Source organism: Culex pipiens, chromosome 3, assembly GCF_016801865.2.
Source record: "Culex pipiens pallens isolate TS chromosome 3, TS_CPP_V2, whole genome shotgun sequence".
Lineage (NCBI taxonomy): Eukaryota > Metazoa > Arthropoda > Insecta > Diptera > Culicidae > Culex > Culex pipiens.
The window spans coordinates 18,862,630-18,888,622 of NC_068939.1; the positions used below are offsets into that span (position 1 = coordinate 18,862,630).

The 25,993-nt window shown below is 33.1% G+C and overlaps 1 protein-coding gene across 12 annotated transcripts in view; it reads left to right on the forward strand.

Annotated features, from left to right (window-relative positions):
• The window catches only part of LOC120423649 (calmodulin-binding transcription activator 1-like), a 380,253-nt gene that overhangs the window by 199,083 nt on the left and 155,177 nt on the right, over window positions 1-25,993 (forward strand). The window contains exon 1 of one of the 12 annotated variants that reach the window (XM_039587528.2): window positions 24,413-25,000. The exons of the other annotated variants lie outside the window; for them this stretch is intronic. Coding sequence (XP_039443462.1) covers window positions 24,505-25,000 — 496 coding nt within the window. The 5' untranslated portion in view covers window positions 24,413-24,504. Of the gene's footprint in view, window positions 1-24,412; window positions 25,001-25,993 lie in introns of those variants that run through there. 12 annotated transcript variants of the gene reach the window in all.

Sequence of the window (25,993 nt, forward strand, 5' to 3'; positions counted from 1 at the left end):
TTTAGAAAATATTTGTAAATTGCGATTCTACATTAAGCCAACAGGATTAAGATTAAAAGTGCTCCGTTTTTTTTGGCAAATTTGGCATGGGAGATCCTTGACCAAAATAATAAGACTAGGCTGATCTTATCCAAAATAGGGTGGTCAAATAATGACGTTTTTTTACGATTTTCGAAAAGAACACATTTTTCTAAAAAATATATCTCCGGAACGGCTGAACCAATTTTAGCTCGCCACTCGCCACGTTGCAGAAGAATAGTGATTAGTTGGACTTTTATTGAAAAATATTAAGACATTTTATTAAAAACATAGCTGAATACACTTACAGGGTCTCGGTACCTGAAGATATTTTTCTATGATTTTTCATGATGTTTTACGTATCATATAAAAAAATGGTTAATATCTATTGACAGGATTCTGAGAAATGATTAAAAAAAAAGACTAAAATTACTTTGATTCTTTACCGAAATGAGTTCCTAGTACATTTTGCTGGAATGCCAAGGTGTTTTTGTTTAATGAATGAACCGAATTTCATTTTTTTTCTTCAGAATATCAAATCTCTAAATTCTCTTGATAGATTTTTATCATTTTTGGATATGTTACCGTCATCAGGAGTGACATTGGGTCTCGGGGGTGAAATTGGGTGATACAAAAATGCAGAAATTTGTATAACCCAATCTCACCCCCAAGCCCAATGTCACCCCTGATGACAGCACGTTAAACATTCTGAAAAATCATAGATAAATATTTTCAGCTGTGAGCCTTTTGGTACCGAGACCTTCGAATCAGCAAGTAATGTTTTCATTTACTTTGTAAGTGTATTCAGCTATGTTTTTAAAATATCTTTTTTTTGAAAATGTGTTTTTTTAAGAAAATCGTCATCGAAATTTTTAAGACCACCCTATTTCGGATAGGACTAATTGCCAAACAATAAAAACATATGTGTCTAATTCAGTAGGTCTATCAAATCATAAGCAGAAATCGAGCCAAATCGGAGCACTTTTGTTCTGAATCCGACTGGTTTGGCTAGGAATCGCTGGCCTATAGCTTGAAAGGTGCACTTTATCAAAATAGTTTTGAAGTGATTTTTGATTGAAAATTTAATTTTGCATCCTATATGATTTTTAAAATTTTGTTTGACAATATTTATGAATTATTCCATCATTGCCGAAGATCAAAAATACAAAAAAGTAGATTTGCGAAAACGTAGATAATTTCTTACATGTTGGTAGCAATATCAAGGTTTAAATATCCTAGAGTTTGAATGCTCTCCGAAAAGGTGACATCCTAATGCTAGCAATATTTTTCCAATTCAATCAAAACTCAATCACGCAAGGTAGTTCTATTCCACAATTCGAATCAATTGCATTTTTGTGCACACGCCAATCGAAACCACTTTTCGCGGATTTTCCCAATTTTCGTGCGAGTTTTCTCTCGCCACACCATAAAAAATGAAATAGCTCGCGCAGGTGGAGGCCAAAATCACACACGTATTAGGTGTGCCAATTTTCCCTAATTCAAACAATCACCGGCTTTGTCAATTCCCCACAAAAAAAAAAAAAAAAAACGCGCTCCACATGACATGGGCAAGAGTATCACATGTAAACAAATTTCCGCGCGCGCGGGTTGACAGAAAAATAAATGCGAATCAAATCGATTCCCTCCCTCAGCAAACCAAACGAATCAAACGAAAAAAAACGACAGTTGCGAGGTGGTGACACGTGTGCGGCGCGGAAAAAGTGCATAAATCAGATTGACAGTCCGCGGGGACATGTGGACATGTGTAGAGTATCGTCCCACATTTCACCAACCAGTGTTGAATTAGGTCCCTCTTGAAGTTGAAATTCTCGTGACAAAAAAGCACGACTTCGATGTGTGTGAGTGTGGGAGGAAAAAAAAAACGCAAACCTCGCGGAAAAACGCGCGAATGTCATTCGTGCAGGGAAAAACCGACCAAATTGGTCGGCGGAAATGCCAATATGTGCGGGCTCCGGATATCGAAGGGCGGACGACGACGTAGACGATGACATACCTTTGAACACACCAACCACATGACACTCTCTCACAGCTGTTTTTCTGGTTAGAAATTGGGGAAGGCGCGCTTTCTTCTCGGTGACATAACTCGTCAGGTTTTTGGGTGAATTTTTTCCGGAACGCATGTGTTCCGGAAAACAACGCGATTGGTGGTTTTCCGCTTTAAAATTGAGGGGGTTTTTATCCATGAGTGAGGGGACATGTGGATTTTGATGTGAAGGGAGTTGAAATTGGGAACTAAATTGAGGGTGTTCTGTTCAAGGTACAATGGCCTAATTTATCGTGGGTGATACGTGAAATTTTATTTGGATTGATATCGGTGATTGACAATTTTGATTTAATGTCAAGATAATCTTTAAAAAATACTTTTTCTCCATTTCCCCAACTTGGCTAAGTTCAATTTCAGTCAACCATGGTTAGCATTTCTTGGGACGAGAAATTGTGGATCTTTTGGAGTTGGAATTTAAAACATGCCTTGTAAATCAAGTAGGCCTGCTATCCCCGTTGAGAATCGCTGCATTCTACAACAATCTCATTATTATCAATTAAAATTCCGTAAAAATCAAAATAAATCTAGATTAATCTTTTAAAAGGTTCTATCTGCATGGGTAACCCATGACTCACAGGTTGTTTTGAAAATTTACTCCAGAAATCTTCTTCAAAAAGATTTCTCCTAAATCATCCAATAAACTCGAAAAAACAACAACTTTCTAAATCTCATCAGTCCAACAAGTGGAATGTGCGGCAGATTATTACACCCCATTACGGGGTGAAATCCCCCTTAATACACCAGGATTTCACCCCAGGGATTCCCGAAAAACACCTTGTTTATCAACACTTGGTTTCCTGTGGTGGCTCGTCCTTCTCCGATAGATCTACGCGTGTTATCCTTTCTCATTTTTTTTGCTCCTTTCTTGTTAGCATGACTTGGCCCTTTCCGGTCCTGTCTCTAGGCCAGACCAGAAGTGGTTTGCCCGACCCAAAAGTTGGGACGATTTATTTGATGGCATTCCGGCGGGCAGCTTGCTGGTGGTGGGTTTGTGTCCCTTCATCAGGGAGAAGAATGTTGTTCGTTTTAGGGGTTTATTTTTTTTCCTTTTTGCCTTTCTTACTGAGGAAAAACTTTAAATTTACTTGAAAAATTGTCTAAAACCTTTTAGACCTACCTTCATTTATACATATAAACTCAATTTTCTGAGCCTCTTGATTTTCTCAGCTATAATCGGGCAGACGATTCCTGGGCAGACGGTAATAACAAAATTCATGCCATTTCAATAACAAATACTGTTACAATAACAGAAATGTTATGGAATCTTCTTGAAAAACCCATTTTTGCATAAGAGTTTAATAACAGTTTATGTTATCATAACAAAATTTGTTATTGGTCTGATATTGGTTGAAAGACAAAACAAATTGGGAATAACATTTTTTGTTATGGAAGTATACCTCTAACTGTTATTCCTGAGCAGACGGAAATAACGTGGGAATAACATATTTTGATATTGTTATTCGCCGTTATGATTTTTTTGTTATTGGATTGTTATTGTAATAACAGACTAATAACTCTTTTAGTTATATTTCGAACAAATCTTTGTTATTATTTTTTGTTATTTTAACAACTAATCCGATCATCCCAATAACAGTTGGAGTTATTTTTCCCAAGGGTTTCCAGAAGCATTTATTACTTGCCAGTCTGCCAATTAATTACTCAAATTACTGGTCCAAAATGATTAATTACATAAATTGCTTAATTACTTTTGACTGCGATAAAAAAAAAAATTTAATATTAAATAAATCTAAGAATTTATTTCTATGATTCTAAACTAAATTATTTATAAAAAGCTCATTCGATAGCACTTTTAAAAATAAAATTTAATAAAATAAAATAAATACACTCTTTATCAAGCGAGAAACAGACAATATTTTTTTGTTCGAAGTCTTAAATAATGCTTTTTATTTTATTTTTGTACCAATCTGTATATTTTGAATTTCGCATATAAGTTTTATTGCAAATAGCAGAATATTTCACTAATGTTAAGTTTCATATTGAAAGTGGTTTCCGAGCTATAGGCGATCGATGTCAAAATTGCCCCCCATTAGAAACGAAGTTGACTAGTATATTCCTTTTTGTCTACAAGGAGTTCGCCGCCCTGGGCTCCTAAGTGTTTGAGTACGGCTCGGAGCGACGGCGCCGGATACCCATATTTACACACAAAAAATTAGAGCGCCCACCGCGGGATTCGAACCAGCAACCTCTGGATTGTAAGTCCAGTGCGCGGTCCGATTGATCCACACGGGCGGGACATTAGAGGGTGTTGAAACTTGGGGTGGAGTTTATATAATATTCTAAAGCGAGTAAACTTTATTTCATTATAAAATTGACATAAGTATTTAATTATATTTATATGAAAAAGACTGTTTGTTTTATGGCCAATTTAACCTGTTTGTTATCTGATAAGAAATTCCATTATGTTTCACGCTTCAATCAACCAAACCCTTATCAATCATTTGCAAAAGAAGATGATTTAAGTTGACTTACTTTTTTTTTTTTGAAGTCGTGTTTAGGCCGTTGCAAATATTTTTCAAAATTTAAGTCGCCCCCCCCTCCCTCTTCAAAATCGGCCTGCATAATCAGGGGGATAAATTTTTTTTTCGAAAATCTTCAAAACTTTAATAAAAATTTAAGTTTAATCAACTGAAAACCAGTTAAGATGCAATTTCCTTTTAGCATGTTTGAACTCCTTTGAAAACATTTTGAATTTTCATGAATTACCAATGTACAGTCCGACGAAAAGTTTTTTTTCGAGAAAAAAAAATGTCGTTAACACCTCGATATTTTGAAAATTAATTATTGGAAAGCAACTGGGCACGAAAAAGGATTTTAAAATACTTTTTTCATCCGAATGTTGAATCCTTGGCTTTTAATTTCATTTATTTTTAATTTTTTTGACTCCCCCCCCCCTCGACTTTGGTCAGAGCCGAGGGACGTAAACTTCAAAAAATATTTGCAACGGCCTTATCATAAAAGCAAAAATTGAAAGCGTAGCTTTAAAACAAATGGCAGGCTTATTTTTCCTTAATATTTTTAATTATCTGTTTTCGCCGCAAAACAACTTTTGACTGGACTGTTTTACTTCAATATATGAAAGAAAATATTAAAATAATTAATTTTATAAAGGAATAACTCGTCTCTTTGTATTCACAGTAATGCATTCTGCTAAAACTCTCAACCAAACCACAATTTTAAATTGTTTTCAGTTTATTGCAAATCGAATGCCATCAAAATATTGAAGTTGTTTGAAAAAAGGCCCCCTTATTTTCGAGCCAAACATAAACTTTGAAAAATATTTGCAGCTGAAAACTGTAAAATTCATCAGAATAACGTTCAGTTTTAAATTGCTTTTCGAACTTTGGTTTGACATTATTTGGTTTTTTTTTCTCAAGTATATTTAAAAAATCCGTTACCAAAAATACGTATAATGTAAAATGTGACATTTACATTGGATTTAATTTCTGCATCTGAATATTAGTCAACTGTAGTCACTCAATTTGTTTTTTAACATTGAAACATTTGTCTCAGAAATATTTGAAATTTTTTCAGGAAAATAGCTCTACTCTTAAAAAAAGAAATATTACGGGACTGTAAATTTCTGAAGATTATGAAAAAATATTTAAAAAAAACTTATTTTTATTTTTATTGATTTTTGAATGGTTATCACTTGAAAACTTTGCTTTTATCAATGATAATTAAGTACATTTTGGTTTTAAATATTTGATCCACATAAACTTCAAATAATTTTGACTGCCTATTAGAAGGGAAAACATAAAAAATTAATCAGTTCTAATGTAATTCTTGCAAAAAGTTTCTTATTTTTACAATTGTTTAATAAAAATTAATAGATTTTGGATTCACAAAACATTTTTCACTAAGTAATATATCATGGCGTTGACTTTTGTTGTTGTAAATTTTTGTTGTTCGATAAAGCCTTCTACATGCAGAACCAGTCTTTTTTTAATCTTTGTATTTTTTTTTAAATCTTCGTGTGACACTCTTATTTGAAATAAGAACATACTTTAATAAAAGATTATGTATAAAAGCAAAAAAGTTTTGTTGAAGAAGCACAATGAAAAAAATACTTTAATTACTCAAAAATTACTGTAATTACCAATTAATTACTTTAAATTACTCTAATTACCATGAATTACTAAGTAATTAATGAAATACCTAATTACCAGCTTAAAATCAAAGTAATTATTAATTACTTGCCAGTCTGAGGCCTTGCTGGAAACCATAACAAAAAATGTTATTCCAAAGTTGTTTTGGCTCTCAGCAAATATCAGACCAATAACAAATTTAGTTATGATAACATTAACTGTTATTAAACTCTTATGCAAAAATGGGTTTTTCAAGAAGATTCCATAACATTTCTGTTATTGTAACAGTATTTGTTATTAAAATGGCATGAATTTTGTTATTACCGTCTGCCCGGGAATTGAGATGATCGGATTAGTTGTTAAAATAACTAAAATTAATAACCTGGGCAGACGGTAATAACAAAATTCATGCCATTTCAATAACAAATACTGTTAAAATAACAGAAATTGTTATGGAATCTTCTTGAAAAATACATTTTTGCATAAGGGTATAATAACAGTTAATGTTATCATAACAAAATTTGTTGTTGGTCTGATATTGGTTGAAATCCAAAACAACTTTGGAATAACATTTCTTGTTACGGAAGAATATCTCCAAATGTTATTAGGATGATCGGATTAGTTGTTAAAATAACAAAAAATAATAACAAAGATTTGTTCGAAGAATAACTAAAAATGTTATTAGTCTGTTATTACAATAACAATCCAATAACAAAAAATTCATATCGACGAATAACAAATCTAGTTATAAATAACATATAATGTTATTGGCCTAGTGTTTTCAAATAACAAAAAATGTTATTCCCAAGTAATTTCCGTCTGCTCGGGAACAAAGTTTTGTTCGAAGAATAACTAAAAATGTTATTGGTCTGTTATTACAATAACAATCCAATAACAAAAAAAAATCATAACGACGAATAACAAATCTTGTTATAAGTAACATAAAATGTTATTGGCCTTGTATTTTCAAATATCAAAAAAAATTATTCCCAAGTTATTTCCGTCTGCTCGGGTAACGACAAATAAAAAATCTTGTTATAAGTAACATAAAATGTGTTTTGCCTAGTATTTTCAAATATCAAAAAATGTTATTCTCAAGTTATTTCCGTCTGCTCGGGTAGCAGAATGAATTCTGTCCGGGTCTGCTACATTTGATCCAGATTCGGAGCCTATAATTTGTTAGTGGAAATAATAAAGTTTGATAAAATTGATTAAGAGTTACGATGAAAAAGATTTGAACCGTAATTTAAGCTTCATAATCGAATCAACTTAATCTAAAAAACGATTCGCCTCACTGCTAGCTGAATTGCTTCCCATTCTTCAGGAATGTGGTCCCCAGGACCGGGAAGAACCCGCCGGATGCTTGGAGAAACAATATGTTTATGATGGTGATGGGTGTATCCTTTGCTCCCGGGGTCGGGACTTGAACGACTGAAGTTTGGAGGGACTCTTGCCGCCTTATTGATATCAGTCATAGATCAAAAAAGTTTTTCAATAAATGAGCACTTGTGTCGTTTTGGCAAGGTGCTGTCGGTGTGTGGGAAAATGGGGAGAAAACGATAAATTGATGATAATTTGGTCATTTCGAGTTTGTTATTGTGGTCGATATTGACTTTTTCGTGTAAGGACTTTGTGGTAGAATGGAGTTTTTCAAGAAATTTTATATTTTTTTCAAGTTTTGGAACAAAATTTTGCCCACTCAAGTGAGTGTTTACGGCGTAATAAAATTATTTATTTAATTCCACAAAGTGACTCATTATCTTATCATTCCTCAAAAAAATCTGGAATTATGCCTCCAAAACACTCGCTCGGCTTGTGCTCTACAATGAGGCCACACCTACCAAGTGTTTTCCAAGATAAGACATTCTGAGTGTTTGTTGCCATTTGATCCAAAATAAATCAATCTAGCTAAATCCAGCCGTGCCGGCTCGTCCGATTGCAAAATTGCGTAACCTTTTCAAACGAATGTCAATCTATTGGGCAAAATTGCATTGCTCCTAAAAGCAGGCAAACTGCACAACGCACAAAATTCTCAATCAAAACAATTTCTAACCGGAAAATAAAAAAATGCGTTCCTCCCGCGGCTAAATTCTCACTTCCAACGCACCATTAAAATGCCCGAATTTCGGCCAGGTGACGACGATACCTGCCAATAATATTGGACAGCAAAAAATTTGAACCGAATAAAATAAAACCCTGCTAAAAGCATTCTGAAATAAATCGCTTACATTCCTACGCAGAGAGCGAGCACCCCTAGTTCCACCCCTAAAGTGATAGATAGGTGAAATGTCAAAATTGCGTAAAACGATAGCCTCCCGCTCAAAATGTGGGAAGGGCGTTTTGCTCGAATCAAAGGGTGGGGGGTGAAGTGGGAAAATCGAGTTAAATTCGGAAAATTCTCCAAATAATATGTAAATATAAATCACTAAATTGTTTAGCAGCTTGATGTGCACGCACACACACACTCGTGCAAACGATGTGGGGTTGGATAGTTTTCCCTTAAACGTGAGCGCACACACACAACATATCGCATTCGGTGTTTTTGGTGATTGCCCGGTCGAAGGGTTTGTGATTTTCTAGGATACTTTTGGGGTGAAGGGTTTGCTGGACTGGACGAAGGACAAGTGTGATGGGGGAAGGTTTGTTTATGATTCGGTGATGGGTGCTTCTCCGAGTGTCTATGAGCTTTGAGGTGAGGATTTTCTATGAGGGGCAGGGTTGCCAGATATTCTTTTTGAATCATTCAAGAATTATTTGATTTGAGTAATACATTTTTTTGAATACATTTTCTTCAGGCCGCAACAAATAATTTTAAAATTTAAGAAGACCATTTGTGTTTTCAAAGGTAAAAAAAAAAATTGTTTACACAGCTAATTGATGAAATAGATTGTCAAAGTTTCTGGCTACACATTACAAATTTTATTTTAAAAAATTAGAAGATGGGGAGGGAGATCAAACGCATTTTTGACACAAAAAGTATCATAAAACGCTTTATACATTAGAACAGTTTTTCTTACTGCCAAAGTTCACAACATTTCAAGTAATTTATGAAAATATTTGTTTCCTAAAGTTTTACGTCTTTTTCGATCTGTGGTCTCTAAATTCATGTTTTAAGTGCTTAGAATGCCCTTTTAGGTTACAAATGCAGAAATAAACGCTTTACAATGTATTTCAAATCATTCATTACAAGTAGATTGAAAAGGTTTTTACTTGAAAATTTTCGTTTTCAACTCTAATTGTTTGCCCTTAAAGTTTTTTGAAAAAAAAAAAATAAGTGAAAGGACAAAAACTTGGCCAAAAATGCTCAAATTTTTAGTCAGCATGCAATGCAAATTTCCTTTTTTTCCTCTGTAAAAAAAATAAATAATGATGTTGGAAAAGCGAAAAACTGATTAATTACATCATCCAGCTTAGTGTGCCAACTGTTGCTATATTTTTTTTATCAAAATTTTATCTTTTAAAAAAAAATCTTCAAAAATAGCGTAAATGAAAATTCCAAATTGCTTTTAAATTATATTAATTATTTTCATTATGATCAAGCTTTTTTTAAAAAAAAAGCTTAATGCAATCAATAAGGAATTACAATGATCAAGTTTTAAAAAACAAATTAATGACAAAAGGCAAAAAAACATGATGTCGAATAGAAATATTTTTTCTAAGCTAAATAGAAATAATAGAAAAAAATCATTCAAAAAGTACGTTTAAACACAGATTATCTGAAAATTTTGTTCAGGTTTGCAAGAATAGAAATGTTTAAAGAAATATTACAGATTTTTTTTGTTGAAAGATCATAAAATTCTTTTAAATATGTTTGAAAGTAGATTTTTTAATTTGTTTTCTAAAAGGATTGCTCACGATCGATAAAATGTGAAAACTTTAAAAAATATTACAGAATCAACAAAAACGAATTTTGATATTTAAAATACTTCAAAATATTTAAAGAACTTGTCATGTTTAAATAAATGGAAAATCTCAGAAAATATTATTCAACTAAAGTATTATGTTTTCAATTTTTTTTTAAAATATTATTTTTTGAATTTTGCAGCATATTTGCAATATTTAAAAATCTAATTTTTCTAATTTTTGGATGAGTTACAAAAATATCACAGAAACATTTTTTTTTTGGAAAAATTAAACATTTGTTTGAATTTAAATAAATTTTCCTCAACTTCTCATCTTTGAAAAAAATGATTATCCATCTAAAACATTATAGAGATAAGATTAAATTTTGTGTAAGAATATTGAAACATCAAAATTTAAATAAATTCAGATGGAAAAAATAAAAAAAATACACAATTTTTGAAACATTTTGGATTTAGATATTTTTCATATTTTTTTTAAAGAAGGTCGTGCGACAAGAGGTTGAAAGATTATCCATTATTTTGTTAATGGACAGTTTTTTTAATTAGTTTTGTGACAAATTGTTTGACTTCCAATATGTATATTGAGTGTGGGTTGAAGGTAGAATGGCTAAATATTGAAAGTGAAAAATAGATCCAATTTGATAAAGGTCAAAGGGAAAAACTTCAAAAGTGGCTAACCGAACTTTTTCAGCAATGTTTTTTGAATTGAAAAAGAAGATCGAAACAGCATGGTATTGTTGGAAGGAAATGTTGAAATTGGGCAAATTCTCAAATGAACAAAAGTACAGCAGGACAAAAGGTCAAAATCACATAAATATAACAGCAACCAGGGATGGCATAATCGCAAAACAATCATTTTCGCTTGCGAACTTTATTCTCCCGCGAAAGAGAGAGGAGGCAAAAGAAAATCTCTCCCGAAATTCTCCAAGAAAATCAATATGCTGATGATTTTTTTGTGAATTTCCTTGTCAGCACCACTTAAAATCATTTAATTCATTTTGTTTACACACATTGCCCATCTACAAAATGTGACAGGTAATTTGTCGACATGTGACGTTACTCTTGCAAGTGTAGTAGTGAAAAAGATGTTCCGCCGAATAATCAAGATGATGATTTTTTTAAATTCCTTTTACCGATCTTTCGTGCGAGAGAGAGGGGAGCAATATTCCCTTCGGATTTTTTTTCTTGATGAATGTCCAAAGACTTTCTTTTGATGATAATTATTTCATCGCTGACAGCAACAATACATTTTTATCAAAGATGATATTCATAATTATATTCAGACTTTTACTCATAAAACTATTGAAAAACATTTCATGATAAAAATATTTAAAAAAAACAAGAAAAAAGAATGTTTTGTGAAAGAAAATACAAATCATTGGAATATGTTTATTAATTTTTTTTTCATTAAACTGTAAAGAGAAATACTCCTTTTTTTAATGGAAAATTCATATAATAATTCTGGAATAATTTTGTTATCCACTTTCGACAGTTCGTCTCTTTGACCTTTTGCCCATTCGATCTTTTTTTAACTTGCAATATTTGTTCATTCATCCTTTTGCCTAATCTCATAAAAACAAATTCAATAAATATGTTGAAGTCGAACAATTTCATAAATCTTTACAATATGCCAATATTCGAAATAATTTGAAATATTCCAGAAACTAATAATAATACATTATTATTATAAAAAAAAGTTTGACTTTAGAATTTTTATCATAAAATAACACAAAGAACTGCATTTTTTTGAAAGCATGGAACAAATTACAAAAATAGTCCAGAAACAGATTTTTTTTTATCTGGTTTCCATAAAACTATTTGAAGAAATGCTACACTTTACTAAAATGGGAAAATCACAGAATTATAGCAAAAATATTATTTAGCTATTTTCGAACTTTCGAACATTCGACTTTCAGTTAATTTTCGATCTCTTGTCCATTTTCGACATTTTGTGCTTTTGGCATATGTCTTTCGATCTTTCGGTATTTAACCTTGTGTCCTTTCAACCTTAGGTTTTTCGACTTTTTATCACACACCCTAAAATTTCCTGGACTTTAAAAAACAATAACAACAATGATTGGAAAAATATGAAAAATACAAAATAGGAACAGACCTTAAACTATTAGAAACTGACACAAACTAAGCATGATAAAAGCAATAAGAAACTTAAACATTAATGAAGAAAAACTTAAAAACAGAGAATTTAGTCTTCTGAAAATGTGAAGTCATGTTTTTTTATAACAAAATTTGGGCAGTACTTTGTTAACGTAATATTGCATCTGTTTAACATGCTTTAATAAAAAAAAAGATAATTTTCAATCATAATTTTTTATCCAGGTTTTTAAAACATCGAAAAGGAATTATTATTTCAATAAATCTGGCAACACTGCTCCCACCCTTTCCTTCCATCAATATGTATAAATTTCCCAGCTCGTTCTAATGCAATCACAGTCCCATTCTCCCTCTCTCACCCAAAAGTGAGGGCCGCCCAAAAGTGATGATGAGGATGCGTTTTTGTGGCTTATTCACGCTACCATCATCAGCTGAAGTTCTAGGATTGTGGTGGTGGGGAGCGAGGGGAGGTAAATCGAGGCAAACTTCCAAAATGGTAAAATAAATCAGTGCCCGAATTAGCCAAACCTGGGGGGGCGGAGATTGGTCAAGTGGCCGTGCGGAAATGGTTTCAGGCCCGGAATTGGAACTATCATCACAAATATATGCGGAAACGCACACACGAACAGATACGCAGACACTCGCTCAAATTTTATTGGGGCCAGAGAGGGCAACCCTGGTGCAAGGCTGCCAGACTGGGAGTCCTTTACGCATGAAGGATACGTTTTGAGGGGTGGGGTGGGGGTGGAAAATGTGTTTGCTTGCCGTGTTGGACACGTGTTTGGAAAGAAGTGGAAATTCAATTTCAAATTAAATACTCCAAATTCGATCCATTTTCGGCTGGTAGCCGGTTGGTCTGGTGTGGAGATGAGAGGTTTTTGGTGGAAGGGGGAGAGTTGAGGGAATCCGGCACTGCTAAACTATTTAATTTGACAACAATCTGTTGGCTGATGATGAGGATTTGGCCAATTTTAAGGGGAAAGTAACCAGTTGTTTTTTGTCATTTGAGAATGTCAATTTAAAAATCAGTTAAACCAAGCAATTTGTTGTCTTGAAAATTTTATGAATTGATTGCTCTTATAGGATTTTAGTTTGTAAAACTTCTGTAACTAATGACAAAACTTCTCAACTCAAGCTATGATTAGCTATTCTCCCCCAAATTTGCCCGCACCCCACTCGACGACCTTCCAGCAATGATCGCCTTTGACGGCATGCCCCATTGTGGGAATTCACCCTGTCGGATTCTCGATATAAATTTTGATTAAAAATTTATTGCCAACATTTTATAAACTAAATATTTTAAATGTGTGACCACCACCACCGTTGTGGGAGTGTGTTTGAGTGTGTGTGTTTAGCTCACTCTGGGGGCAATTAGTTTGTGATAAATGATTGCAATTTGTGGGAAAATTTGCTGATGGAATTTTTTGCCTGATCCACACCGGAGAAAACAGATTGGCTGCCACTCTCTAAACACATGATGAAATATTGACTGGGACACAGCAGCTTGTTGACAATTATTATGTCGGTGGTGGCTCCCCCGATGGAAGCTAATAATTTATTAATTTACACACTGTGAATTGTCCGCTTTTTTATTCGCTTCTTCAGCTAGTTTTTGCGAACCGTGATTGGAATTATGCAATTAGTGTTGGAGGTTTATGCGCGTTTGCGAACTTGTTTGATTTGGACTAAATAGATTAATACGTTGCTTTGTTTGCTTAATTGAAATTCAAATTTAGAACGAAATTTTTTTTTAATTCAGCAATCAATTAATAAAGCATTTTTGAAAAATGATTGCGAAACAATCATGCTTCCGCTCACGTTTGTGCTACTTTAGCACCTGATACGATATCAGTGCACGCGGTCTTGGCTATCCTTTGTAAGCTAACCTATTTAGGAAGAATATTTGAAATTGGTATTTTGAACAACAATTTCCCTTTTTATCCATACTCAGAATTTTTAAATTCTCAATCTCCTAAGTTTTTTTAAATTCATATTTTAGTCATTTTTAAAGCAATTTACCGGTTCTAACTTTTTATCAGACACCAAGTGTTTTTTTTTTTTATTATCTTGGATTGTTACCGGTCACCTCGATGGTTGAACTCCCCCTTTCCGTGCCCTTGGAGGAGGTAAACAATGCCCCCGAGTAAAGATAACTTAATTTTTTTTCCTAAGGTGAAAACACCGTTCAGCTTGTGCTGGTAGAGGTTCCTTCTAAATTTTAACTACGTAATTAGGCGTTTTATCGCCAAGCGGTGTAAATATTGCCCAATGTTTTCTAGCTGGCACGAGGCATTTATGATTAATGTGTGTTGACAGCTGTAGATTTATTTTTGCATCCGAAGTAGGACTCGGATACGGCTCAACTTGATCGATAAGAAGCCGCCCAATTTGATGGGTATCGTTGGGAAATCGAAATTTATCAGGAAAAAATAAACGTTGAAAATAGCGCCGATGCTTGATTTTGTGGTCTTATCGTTTAACAAACCGGATGTTTTTGATCCCTTTTTTATTTTAATATTTACCTACACAAAAAGAAAACATTTCTAAATTCTACTAACATAATTACCATTACATTACATAACATAACATTACATTACATTAAATGAATTACATTACTGAAATTGATAATTTAATTTACTCAAAACTGACCATGATGAGTTTGAGGTTAATTAGATGGTTAATTTTTTTAATTAGACAATGGAATAGTTTCAAACAGTTCAATTCAATTACGTTCAGTTGAGAAATAAACTGCAAAATAAATAAAATCTGCAAAAAATAAATCATTTGACATCTTCAAAATTTTGTAAAAAATTTGATTGCAACAAAATCTACTGGATTTCCATGTTATTTTTTTTTCTTTTTCCTTGTTATGATCTTCGTAAATGTTGTTTGGAATTTTGTCCTTAAGGGAATTTTTGAAAAATATTTCGGAAAAAGGTGTTTTTTATTTTAAAAAAAATCCATAAATAGTTCAAGCATTATTCCTAGCTGTTGCATATGTTTCAAATCAAAATTTGTTTTTTACAACTTTGATTTAATTATTTTTAAAGTGTAACAAAGCAACAAAAAAAAGGGTTTTTAAGTTTGAGGGTAGTAGGAAAAGAGTAGTAGCAGATAACGATCGACGAAACAAAAAGAATGGAAAAAGTAACTTTTTCAGAACTTTTTTTTTCAGCAAAATCGCCAAAACATATGATAGTTACAAAAAAACATCATGCTTATTGCAACAAAAATAATAATAATATTAACTGTCTGCTTTACAATATTGTATTTTGTACAATACTTAAAAAAAAAACTTTTCAAGGTTTCAAAAAAACATTTTTTTTAAAGAAAATATTTTTGTTGTAAGCAAGTTGTCATTGTGAATTATTACGTTTTAAAAGTATCTAAAAAGTATTAAAATTTGATTGCTAAAATTTCCCTCCTAATGAAATATCTCACGATTTGTTAATAGTTCAAAAAATTACAGAGGTTTTAAAAACATGTTAGCATCATCAAATACGTTTCTTTTGAAATTAAGAGAGCGCCATCGAATCTATTGTTCGGTTTTGCCTTCCTCACTTTACTGAGGAAAGGCTATAAAATCACTCGAAAAACGAACTTCTTAATTTGACCTCCTAGACCCACCTTCACGTATACATATCGATTCAGAATCAAATTCTGAGCAAATGTCTGTGTGTGTGTGTGTAGGGATGTGGGTCTGTGCACCAAAAAATATGTACTCGATTATCTCGGCGCTGGCTGAACCGATTTGGACCGTTTTGGTCTCATTCGATCCGTCTTGGAGTCCCATAAGTCGCTATTGAAAATTATAAAGTTTAGTTAAGTACTTCAAAAGTTATGCTAAAAAAACGATTTTGACAAAAGTCCGGAAGATTGTAAAAAGGGTGGTTTTTGTAGGAAAATCCGCCATGCTATACATTTTTAGAAAGGTAATAAAGAGACCTTTCCAACGCGTTCAAGACATTGAAGATCTGACAACCCTATCAAAAGTTATAAGCATTTAAGTGTTATTTATGAACCTTTTAGAGGCCGGATCTCATATATTTTGATGAAAACGTTGTCCGGATCTACCATGCGACTGATGGATAGGTAATCGAAAGACCTTTCAAACGAGTTCAATAGATTGCAGATCTGGCAACCCTATCAAAAGTTATAAGCACTTATGTGTTATTTATACACATTTTAGAGGCAGAATCTCAGATATTTTGATGAGAACGTTGTCCGGATCTATCATGCGACTTGTCGTTGGATAGGTAATCAAAAGACCTTTTCAATGAGTTCAATAGATTGCAGATCTGACAACCCTATCAAAAGTTATAAGCACATAAGAGCCCTGAATTATGATGATCTTACTACCCAATCTGATGGTATGAATCAAGTTGATAGAACACTGCACAGTGTTCGGAATGGCAAAATTAAGTGGAATAAATTGATAACTCCTTTATTTGACGTCCTAGCCAAATGGTGTCTTGGGAAGAGTTGTTGTACTTGATAAGGGCTATCTTTTTAAGTTATTGACATACAGGGTGACGACCTTCCAGGGTGTCAACCAAAAACTAACTTTGTTGGATGACGTTGTAGGGCTTTGGTGTCTTCGGCAAAGTTGTAGAGGAGAAAATTTCATGAAAGTTTGTCTAAGGCACCACATTTGTAGCTCTTAATCTACTCGAGATATACCCCATTTTTGCAAAAATGGTCCAAAAAAGCACTTTTTAGGTGATAACTCAAAATGTTAGCATTTTAGCGGCCTACTATGTTCTGAAGAGTTGTTTATGACATAAAATTACACATCTTTGCCCAAGACAGCAAAATGTTTTGAGCCTTTATTGAAGAGGTATAACCATTTTTATGTGATTTTGAGCCTATTTTCAAGTTGCTATGTTTTCAAAATGGCGCATTTTGGCGCAAAACCGAACAATGCACCTGAAAGTACACACTTTCAACTACATTTCCTGAAAATATCTCCGTGTCTATCCGTGTCTATTTTAAGATATCTCGATTTGAATTTGACGGTTTTTAATCAATTTATTTATATTTTAAAGCGGAATCTTATTGAAAACGTGGTAATAATCGGTAAATTGATCGATTTTTATGGAAAATACATTGTTTATGCTTAAAATTATGACAGACATTCTAAAATTACGAATAAAAACATGTTTAGCCCAAAAATAATCTAAATTAAAATTTTAAATAACTGGTCGTATTTAAAGAAAGGTTGTCGTATTTTTTAATAGACAAAGTATTTTCCATAAAAAAATATCAATTTACTCTTCAATTCACCGATTTTCAACTCGTATTCAATATGATTTCGATTGACATTTATAAATAGATTTATTAAAAACCGTCAAATTCAAATCGAGATATCTAAAAATAGACACGGATAGACACGGAGATATTTTCAGGAAATGTAGTTGAAAGTGTGTACTTTCAGGTTCATTGTTCGGTTTTGCGCCAAAATGCGCCATTTTGAAAACATAGCAACTTGAAAATAGGCTCAAAATCACATAAAAATGGTTATACCTCTTCAATAAAGGCTCAAAACATTTTGCTGTCTTCGGCAAAGATGTGTAATTTTATGTCATAAACAACTCTTCAGAACATAGTAGGCCGCTAAAATGCTAACATTTTGAGTTATCACCAAAAAGGTGCTTTTTTGGACCATTTTTGCAAAAATGGGGTATATCTCGAGTAGATTAAGAGCTACAAATTTGGTGCCTTGGACAAACTTTCATGAAATTTTCTCCTCTACAACTTTGCCGAAGACACCAAAGCCCTACAACGTCATCCAACAAAGTTAGTTTTTGGTTGACACCCTGGAAGGTCGTCACCCTGTATGTCAATAATATCAAAAGATAGCCCTTATCAAGTACAACAACTCTTTCCAAGACACCATTTGGCTAGGACGTCAAATAAAGGAGTTATCAATTTATTCCACTTAATTTTGCCATTCCGAACACTGTGCACTGAAAGGTCCATCCTTTTGTATCTATTTTGGATAGCATTACTCTCTAAATGTGAGGAAGGCACCAACCACCTAAGGGTGGATTAAGTAACTTTTTTTTAAGTCCTTTTGGCACGAAATAAAAAAAAAATCATTTTTTTAAAGGGCAAAATTTTTCTTTTAGGATCAATTTTTACGCAAATCAAAAATTCGTTAAAACTGCTTTGTTTATAATAATTTATTTTTTTAATTGGTTGAATTTTGATGTTATATTTGTTTTTTTTTGCTTGATATTTGAAAACGTTGTTTTTTTTAATGATTTTATTTTTCTTGTACTATCTTCACCATCAATTGCAATGTTATCGAACTACTCATTTAATTTTGAAATAAACACAGCAATAATACAATCTTCATAAAGAACTTAATAAAGCTAAAATAATTAACTTTATTATTCATTAAGGCTGTCGCAAATATTTTGCATTGTTCAAAATTGGACCAAAAATGGGGAAGCAAAACATTTTTTTATATGTCTAATCACCTGGAAAAGAAATTAAAATTAATATTTCTGCGTTTATAAGGCTGGTGCAATTTTTTTTCAAAGTTTTGTCCGTCGACTATAACACCCAAACAGTTGATATGCAATCATTAGTTTAAAAAAAAATAAGATTCGACGAAAAAATAATTTTCGAAAAAAAAAAAACACTTTTTGCGGTTTTCTACATTTACATTCACCAAATTCAAAAGATTTTTGAATAAAGCCAAACATGCTAAAAATGATTTTAAATGCAATGCAATGCATTTTATATTGATTTCATTTCATTGTACATAAATTTTTATTGAACATTTTAACTTTTTTGTAATATTTTTTTCTGCTCCCTGATTTTTTTGGCAGTGACAAAAACTTTAAATAATTTTTTTACCAGCCTAATCCTATTTATCATGTAAAGACTTGTTTTAAAATATTTTGAATTTTTAGAAAATTTTAGTACAGTATCGCTAATCAGGGACCAAACATTTTTTTAATGTTCTAAACTTATGAAAACAAGAAAGTTTTCTTTTTTTTCAGAGTAAGATTTTTTTTAAATAATAGAAATTTGTTGTAAAAAATTGTAATACCGTATTTTCGTGGTATAGGCCACCAATACTGGGGACTTTCTTTTCGATTTGTTGTTTTTGACAAAGTAAGGTTGTATCAGCACCATTAAAAATAAATAATAAAATAAATAAATTCGAATCCATTCGATATTTTTTAGTTGTTTTAGTGAATCTACAATTTTAAAACAACATATTTTAGAGCAGTTTTTCAGTTTTTTTTAAATGGGTAGAGAATTGCCTTATTGTTTTTTTTTTAAATATGTTATTCATCTTGCAAAATCATATTTACCTTTTTTACCATAATTTTAGCTTAGCTCCTTTTTTGAAAGTTTGTATTCCTTTGAAATTGCGAAATAGAAACAAAACGTTTTTTTTGCAATTTTAATGGAAGGTTGCCAAGTTAACCGCAATTCCCAAAGATTTGTACCTGATGTATGAGAATGAGTTTGCAGTAAAAATTTACCCTCGAATATTTATCAACCTGTTTCAAATTTGATTGTCAGCCTTATCCACCTTAAGGTTCACCCCTGGAACCCCGCTCTCGCGTTTTATTCCCCACGGTCAGTACTCTTCGTCATCACCACCTCTGCCAACCGCCCGGGAAGATAATTTAGATAAAGTTTTACGTGATAAAGCCCGTTCCTTTCCCCTCTACCCCCCTGCCAAAGTAAAGCAAACCTCGTCACATATCATCCGTTTCATCAGCAAATACGCTTTTGCTAACGCCGAAAGTCGGGTCTCTCTTTCAGTTTTGACGTGGTCACTAAACCTCAACGTCGCGTTTTGAACCGGGTCCAAGATTTTCTTGCCAATCTGCAATAAATTAATAACGGAGTTTTGCTTTGTTTTTGTTTATTTGATTCGATTTTCGGGCAGACCAGACGGTATTGGATTTCGATTTTAAGGGGGGGAATTCTGTGGAATTGTCGTCGTTTCAGTGCATTTCTGTGCTGAGAGTTTAGCCAAAATAAGTCGTAAACTAGTTGATCGGATTTGATGGTCTTTGCTTGCCATTTCTCGGTGGAATAAATGCAAGGCAAAGGAAAAACTAGATTTTCCCAATAAAAGAAGAGCCAAATGTGAATTTGAATGTGTGTGTGTATTCAAGTGGATTGTCGGTACTGACCGTAACACAAACACCAAAAGGAAAGAAAAAACAGTCGAAAGAAGATAAACTTTGGATTTGAGAGCTTTCTTGGGCCGATAAAATCCCATAAAGAGAGGCCGAAAACATATGTTGCCCTCGACACACACAAACACACACACACACTCGAGTAAACGTGTCACAAGTGAAAGTGTTGAAAGGAGAGCCGCCGCCGCCGGTTGGCCCTAAAAATGTCAATTTGTGTAAAAATAAAATCAAATAAAGTAGCCCAATCGGATCAGTGTAAATGTGCGATAAATAAAGTAATAAAATCAAAATAAATAAAGAACTCGACAGCGCACTTGTAAACGCGTGTGTGTGTGCACTTGAACAGAGCAAATAAACACATGGTAAATATTGTGTTGAAAAAAAGGAAACAAGGTAAAAGTCCGAATTTTCAACATCAGCTGAGTGAAACCACACTCGCGAGAGAGAAACAAAATCATCACACCATCAAATGAGAGAAGTGATAACATTTCCTCCCCGTGCTCACGCGATTTTTTCTCGAATTTTTTTTCTTTCAAAAATAAAATCACACATTAGCTCGCTCACGTTCGATAAGGGCAACCGAAATGATAGGAGGGACAGAGAGAGGGGGACAGTAAAGTGTCGAAAGTAATAAATTTCTGGTTTGGCCCCCTTCTGACAGGACAGTACAAGAGGGGAGAAAAATCTGTTATTTTATTTCAGAGTGTAATGTGAATAAAGAAAAAACGCCAAAAGAGCCACAGATGAGAGCGCAAAAAGTGCGTAAATGAAATAAAGTAAAATTAATAAAAGTAAATATTGTCGGTTTGTGAGAGGATGAGTTTTTTTTTGCTGACTTGGGAGCGCAAAAAGGATTGCGAAAGGATTATTGGGCTCAGCGGAGAGGGGTCGGATGAAAAATGTGTGTTAATAAAAGCATCCGAAATGGACTAATAAATATTGACAGGATGGAGGTCATGAAGTTTGATTATGGGTTTTTGCACATGTTTCAATATGATTGTGGTGTTTTTGTAGTTTTTCAGTACAAAGTAAACATCATCTCGCTTGAATGGTTTCATGTTAACTTGTTGCATTTGACACGTAATTTCCACGTCATTGTTTTTAAATTTTAAGCGAATAATATACTATTTAAGTTAGAACTAAACTTTGCCATTACGTGAACTTGTCACGCGATAACATCTTACCTGTTAATTAAGCCATGGATCGATTGTAATTACTCATGCACGTGTGTTAGAAGGATTTAATAAAAATCATGCTCTATTTCATGGTAGATGTCATGAAAGAAATAAAGTGATTTAAAAAACTTTTGCTTTTTTTTGGGCCATTACTAATTAAAACAAAATTTTAATCTTTTTGAATGTTTTTCAACCATTTTTACCATAATTTCTACTAAATTATATTTTTTGCTTCAAAATTTTGAAAATTTGAAATCTACTCTTTATTTTATGTTAAACTTTAAATAAAATTTGTACCAGCCTCATAAAAGTGCAACATTTCTTTTGTTAAATTAATTCATCTAATATCTACTTAGAAATTTCCCTTCAAACTGGGGGGGCAAAAAAATATCGTCAAAAAATTGCAATAATTTGAATAGACAATTGTAAACAAGTAAGAATACAATTTATAACGTTAATTTTTGTATTTTTACCTTTTTGTTTTTTTTCGAGGCCTTAGATCGAAAAAATGTGTAAATATTTATTATATTTTGAAATGATTGGTATTTTGCGAGCGTTTAAATGTTTTTTTTTTATGAAATAATGTTTTCAAATCTTCAAATCTTCAAATCTTCAAATCTTCAAATCTTCAAATCTTCAAATCTTCAAATCTTCAAATCTTCAAATCTTCAAATCTTCAAATCTTCAAATCTTCAAATCTTCAAATCTTCAAATCTTCAAATCTTCAAATCTTCAAATCTTCAAATCTTCAAATCTTCAAATCTTCAAATCTTCAAATCTTCAAATCTTCAAATCTTCAAATCTTCAAATCTTCAAATCTTTAAATCTTCAAATCTTCAAATCTTCATATTTTCAAATCTTCAAATCTTTAAATCTTCAAATCTTCAAATCTTCAAATTTTCAAATCTTCAAATCTTCAAATCTTCAAATCTTCAAATCTTCAAATCATCAAATCTTCAAATCTTCAAATTTTCAAATTTTCAAATCTTCAAATCTTAAAATTTTTTTAATCTTCAAATCTTCAAATCTTCAAGTCTTCAAATCTTCAATGCTTAAATTTTTAAATCTTATAAATTAATAGAATTAATTTTAAACTTATTGTACAAATTCAATCTTTCTTTTAATATTTTAAAATTCTCGGACTCTAAAATCTTATAGCAATGATAAATTTTATGAATATCATCGTTCTCGATAAAATTTTCCCTAATTTCAGTAAAATAAAATTAATAAAGATGTCTAGGGAATGGCAATCTGGGGACACGAATTCTGAGGAATTGAATAAAATCGATAATTTTTGGGAATTTGGGAAATTTTGGCTTGAAATTTTAAAATATGTCACCTTCTCATTTTTTTTATAAAATTTCTTCTAGCCTAATTCTAAATAATAAAATTTGTCAGGTTTGCGTTTTCATTTGCACCTTTAAATAAATTTAAATTTAAGATATTACTTATTTTGTAAACCTGTAAAAAAAAATCCAACTTTTGGCTGTTTATTAGGAAAAAAAATGACTCCCTGCTCCACAAGCGAAAAATTATTATTTTTTTTTTTGGTTATTTTAAGCATCTGTGTAAATTTTGAGCGAATTTGGTTAAGATTAACTCATTGATACTCGAGCCTAAAGTTGGTGAAAAAAAAACGTTTTTCATACAAAAATGACTTTTTTTTAAATCGCTAATTACTTTTCAAGATCGAGTTTTACAGCTTTGACATGTTCTACAAAGATGTAGAGAATGAATTTTCAATAAGAATCTCACTTTTGAGAATATATGGATGGAAGTATTGCGCTCTGCAGACAAAACCGTAAGAAAATTGGGTTTTTCTTACATTTTTAGATTTTTCCCATAGAAACTTCACCTTCGAGTATCAATGGGTAAATTTTGACCGATTCTGCTCATATTTAGCCCAGAGTCCTAAAATAGCTTGTGCGAGGTTTTGAAAAAAAGTTCCATATTCTGGGCACCCTAAATTTTATGTGTTTTTTAGATGATCGAACAAATATAAATATTGAAATAACAAGTCATAGACTCAACATTAGAATGAAAAAAGTGTTTTAAAATGCATTTAACACCAGTTCAGTTGTTTTGCGTTAGTTTTTATTAGTTTTCAAAAATTTTAAGATTTAACAAAAAAAATTGAAGTAAAAAAACTTTGTATGGTACTGTACAAAGAATTTTTTTAAAGAAATCTACACTTTTTCAACAAACATGCTAAAAATGGTTCTAAACGCGTCGTATTTGGTCATAAAAATGATTTCCCCCTAATTATCATTTTTTTTAATTCAGGTCTTAAGGTTAAATTGATTTTTGCAGATTACTCCTGAATATCTATTGAAATTTTATATTTTATTGAAAAAATAAAATATAGATACATAGAATTTGTATCTAAATTTTCGTGACTTCAAGCAATTTCTGAACATGCAAATTGCACGGTGTTATGTCATGTTCATCACACTGAGACAAACAAACTTTTTCTTTTTGTAACACTAACCTGTAATTAACAACCTTTTGATGACCATCCGGTGGTCAATTGACAAGTATTCAACTATCGTGATGTTGACTTTAGATTTGAATTGAGCGATTGAAGTGAAATTTAAACAACCTTTCTGAGGGTTGGTAATGTTATTTAGCGATCACGGAAGGGTTTCCTTATATTAATTTGCTAGTCCAAGCTGAACAAAAAAGTGATACATTGTGTGTTCAGCAAAATCATCGTCAAATTGCTCTGTTTATCCCCGTCTAGAGTAGTGTGTCAACAAATGTGTTTAAATTAAGCCACGGAACAAAAATGACGTTACGCTTAAATCGCGAGGGAATCGGAAGTGGCCACGACAACAATAGGCCAATTAATGGGCCCAAAATTGGACAGCGCGTTTTCGTCGTCCTCACCGGAAGTGTGATTTATTCGAAGTGAAAAAAAGAGAGTATTAATCAGGTGGCTCATTATTGGCCATCACAGTGCTAGAAAAACGCTCGCCGTCGATTGTGTGACAAGCAATGGCCGATTATCGGCATCTGCCGCCACATCACCAGGCCCGGGGTGGCATGTACCACCCGTTGGCCAGCCACGGCGGAATGTTGTACCCGCCCCAACCGGCCCACGCCGGCTCCACCATGGGACTGCAACAGCAGCAGCAACAACAGCAACAATCCCAACAGCGACAACAGTCCCATCAACCGATGAATCCTCACTCCCACCAACAACAGCAGCAGCAACAGCAACAACAGGCCCTAGGTCATCATCAGGGGCCACCGATTCCACCGCCGTTACCTCCGAACATGTTGCAACAACAGCAGCAGCAACAACAAAATCATCAACACCAGCAGCAGCAACTCCTCAACCATTCGCACCATCCCCACCATCACTCGTTACACGCGGCCCACCACCACATGTTGACGCGGCACTACCTGGGGATGCACGCGGCCGCGGCCGCCGCCGGCCATCCCCGGTTGCACGGACTCAACATGACCGCCAGCATGCCGTTGAACGCAAGTAAGTGACAGGGGGGGGGGGGGGGGGGTACTTCGTTTGAAGAAGGGTTAAGCCTTTTTCGCATTCGCATTCGCATTCGCATGGAGATGGTGATCTTAGCGGGTTGCAGACTGGATTTCGTCATGTATGTGTGATAATTGTCCAGCTCCGGTTGCTTAGAAATTGATTAGAGGGAATTAAAACCAATTCTACCAGAACAGGACAGGTAGCACCATGAAAGCCATCCATTGCCGGCCGCTCCCATCTCCACCATTCACCGGGAGAGGAATAAGGATTAGGAGCACGGGAAGTGTTGATGCTGAACTTACTTAGAAAAAGGTAGCGAAACCGCAGGCTCTTTTTCCCAACCTTATTGTGGAACTCGATCAGACTGATCGTTTGATCAAATTTAATGGAATTTAAACAACAAGGATGCGTAAGTGTCGCGTGGAGTTGGTAGTAGTGATGGGTAAAGGTCTGGGATTCGCCCTAAGCAAGCGATACGACCATTGGCATAAATGAAGTTAACTGTTAGATTTTTAATCTCAAGGCAAGCAATCGGATGCTGCTGTTGAGCCAATTCCCGTTTAGATTAAGTGGAGTTTATTATTTTAACAGGATTGAAAATTTATTCTCAAAGCAAGCAGTCGGATGCTGCTGCTGAGAAAGTGTTATTATTATTTCCATGTATTTTATATTTTTAACCCCGACGCGAATATTTGTTTGAGATCTAATCTTAGACAGCCGGCTGTGGAAAGATTAGATCCATATGCCTTAATTTCAATCATCAGTTAATCCAATACGATTCATTTTTTAGTTAACGGAAACGATGAAGTTATGACTAACGAAGCGATGATAAAATGAGCAAAAACGCGTATACTTAAGTTATTAATAAATAATGAAACGACAAAAATATTCAAAAGGAAAATTTATATTGATCGACCGATTTTTTTAATTTTACGCGACTTTAAATATTTATTGAGCTAAATTAAAAAAGGAAAAAAAAACTCAACC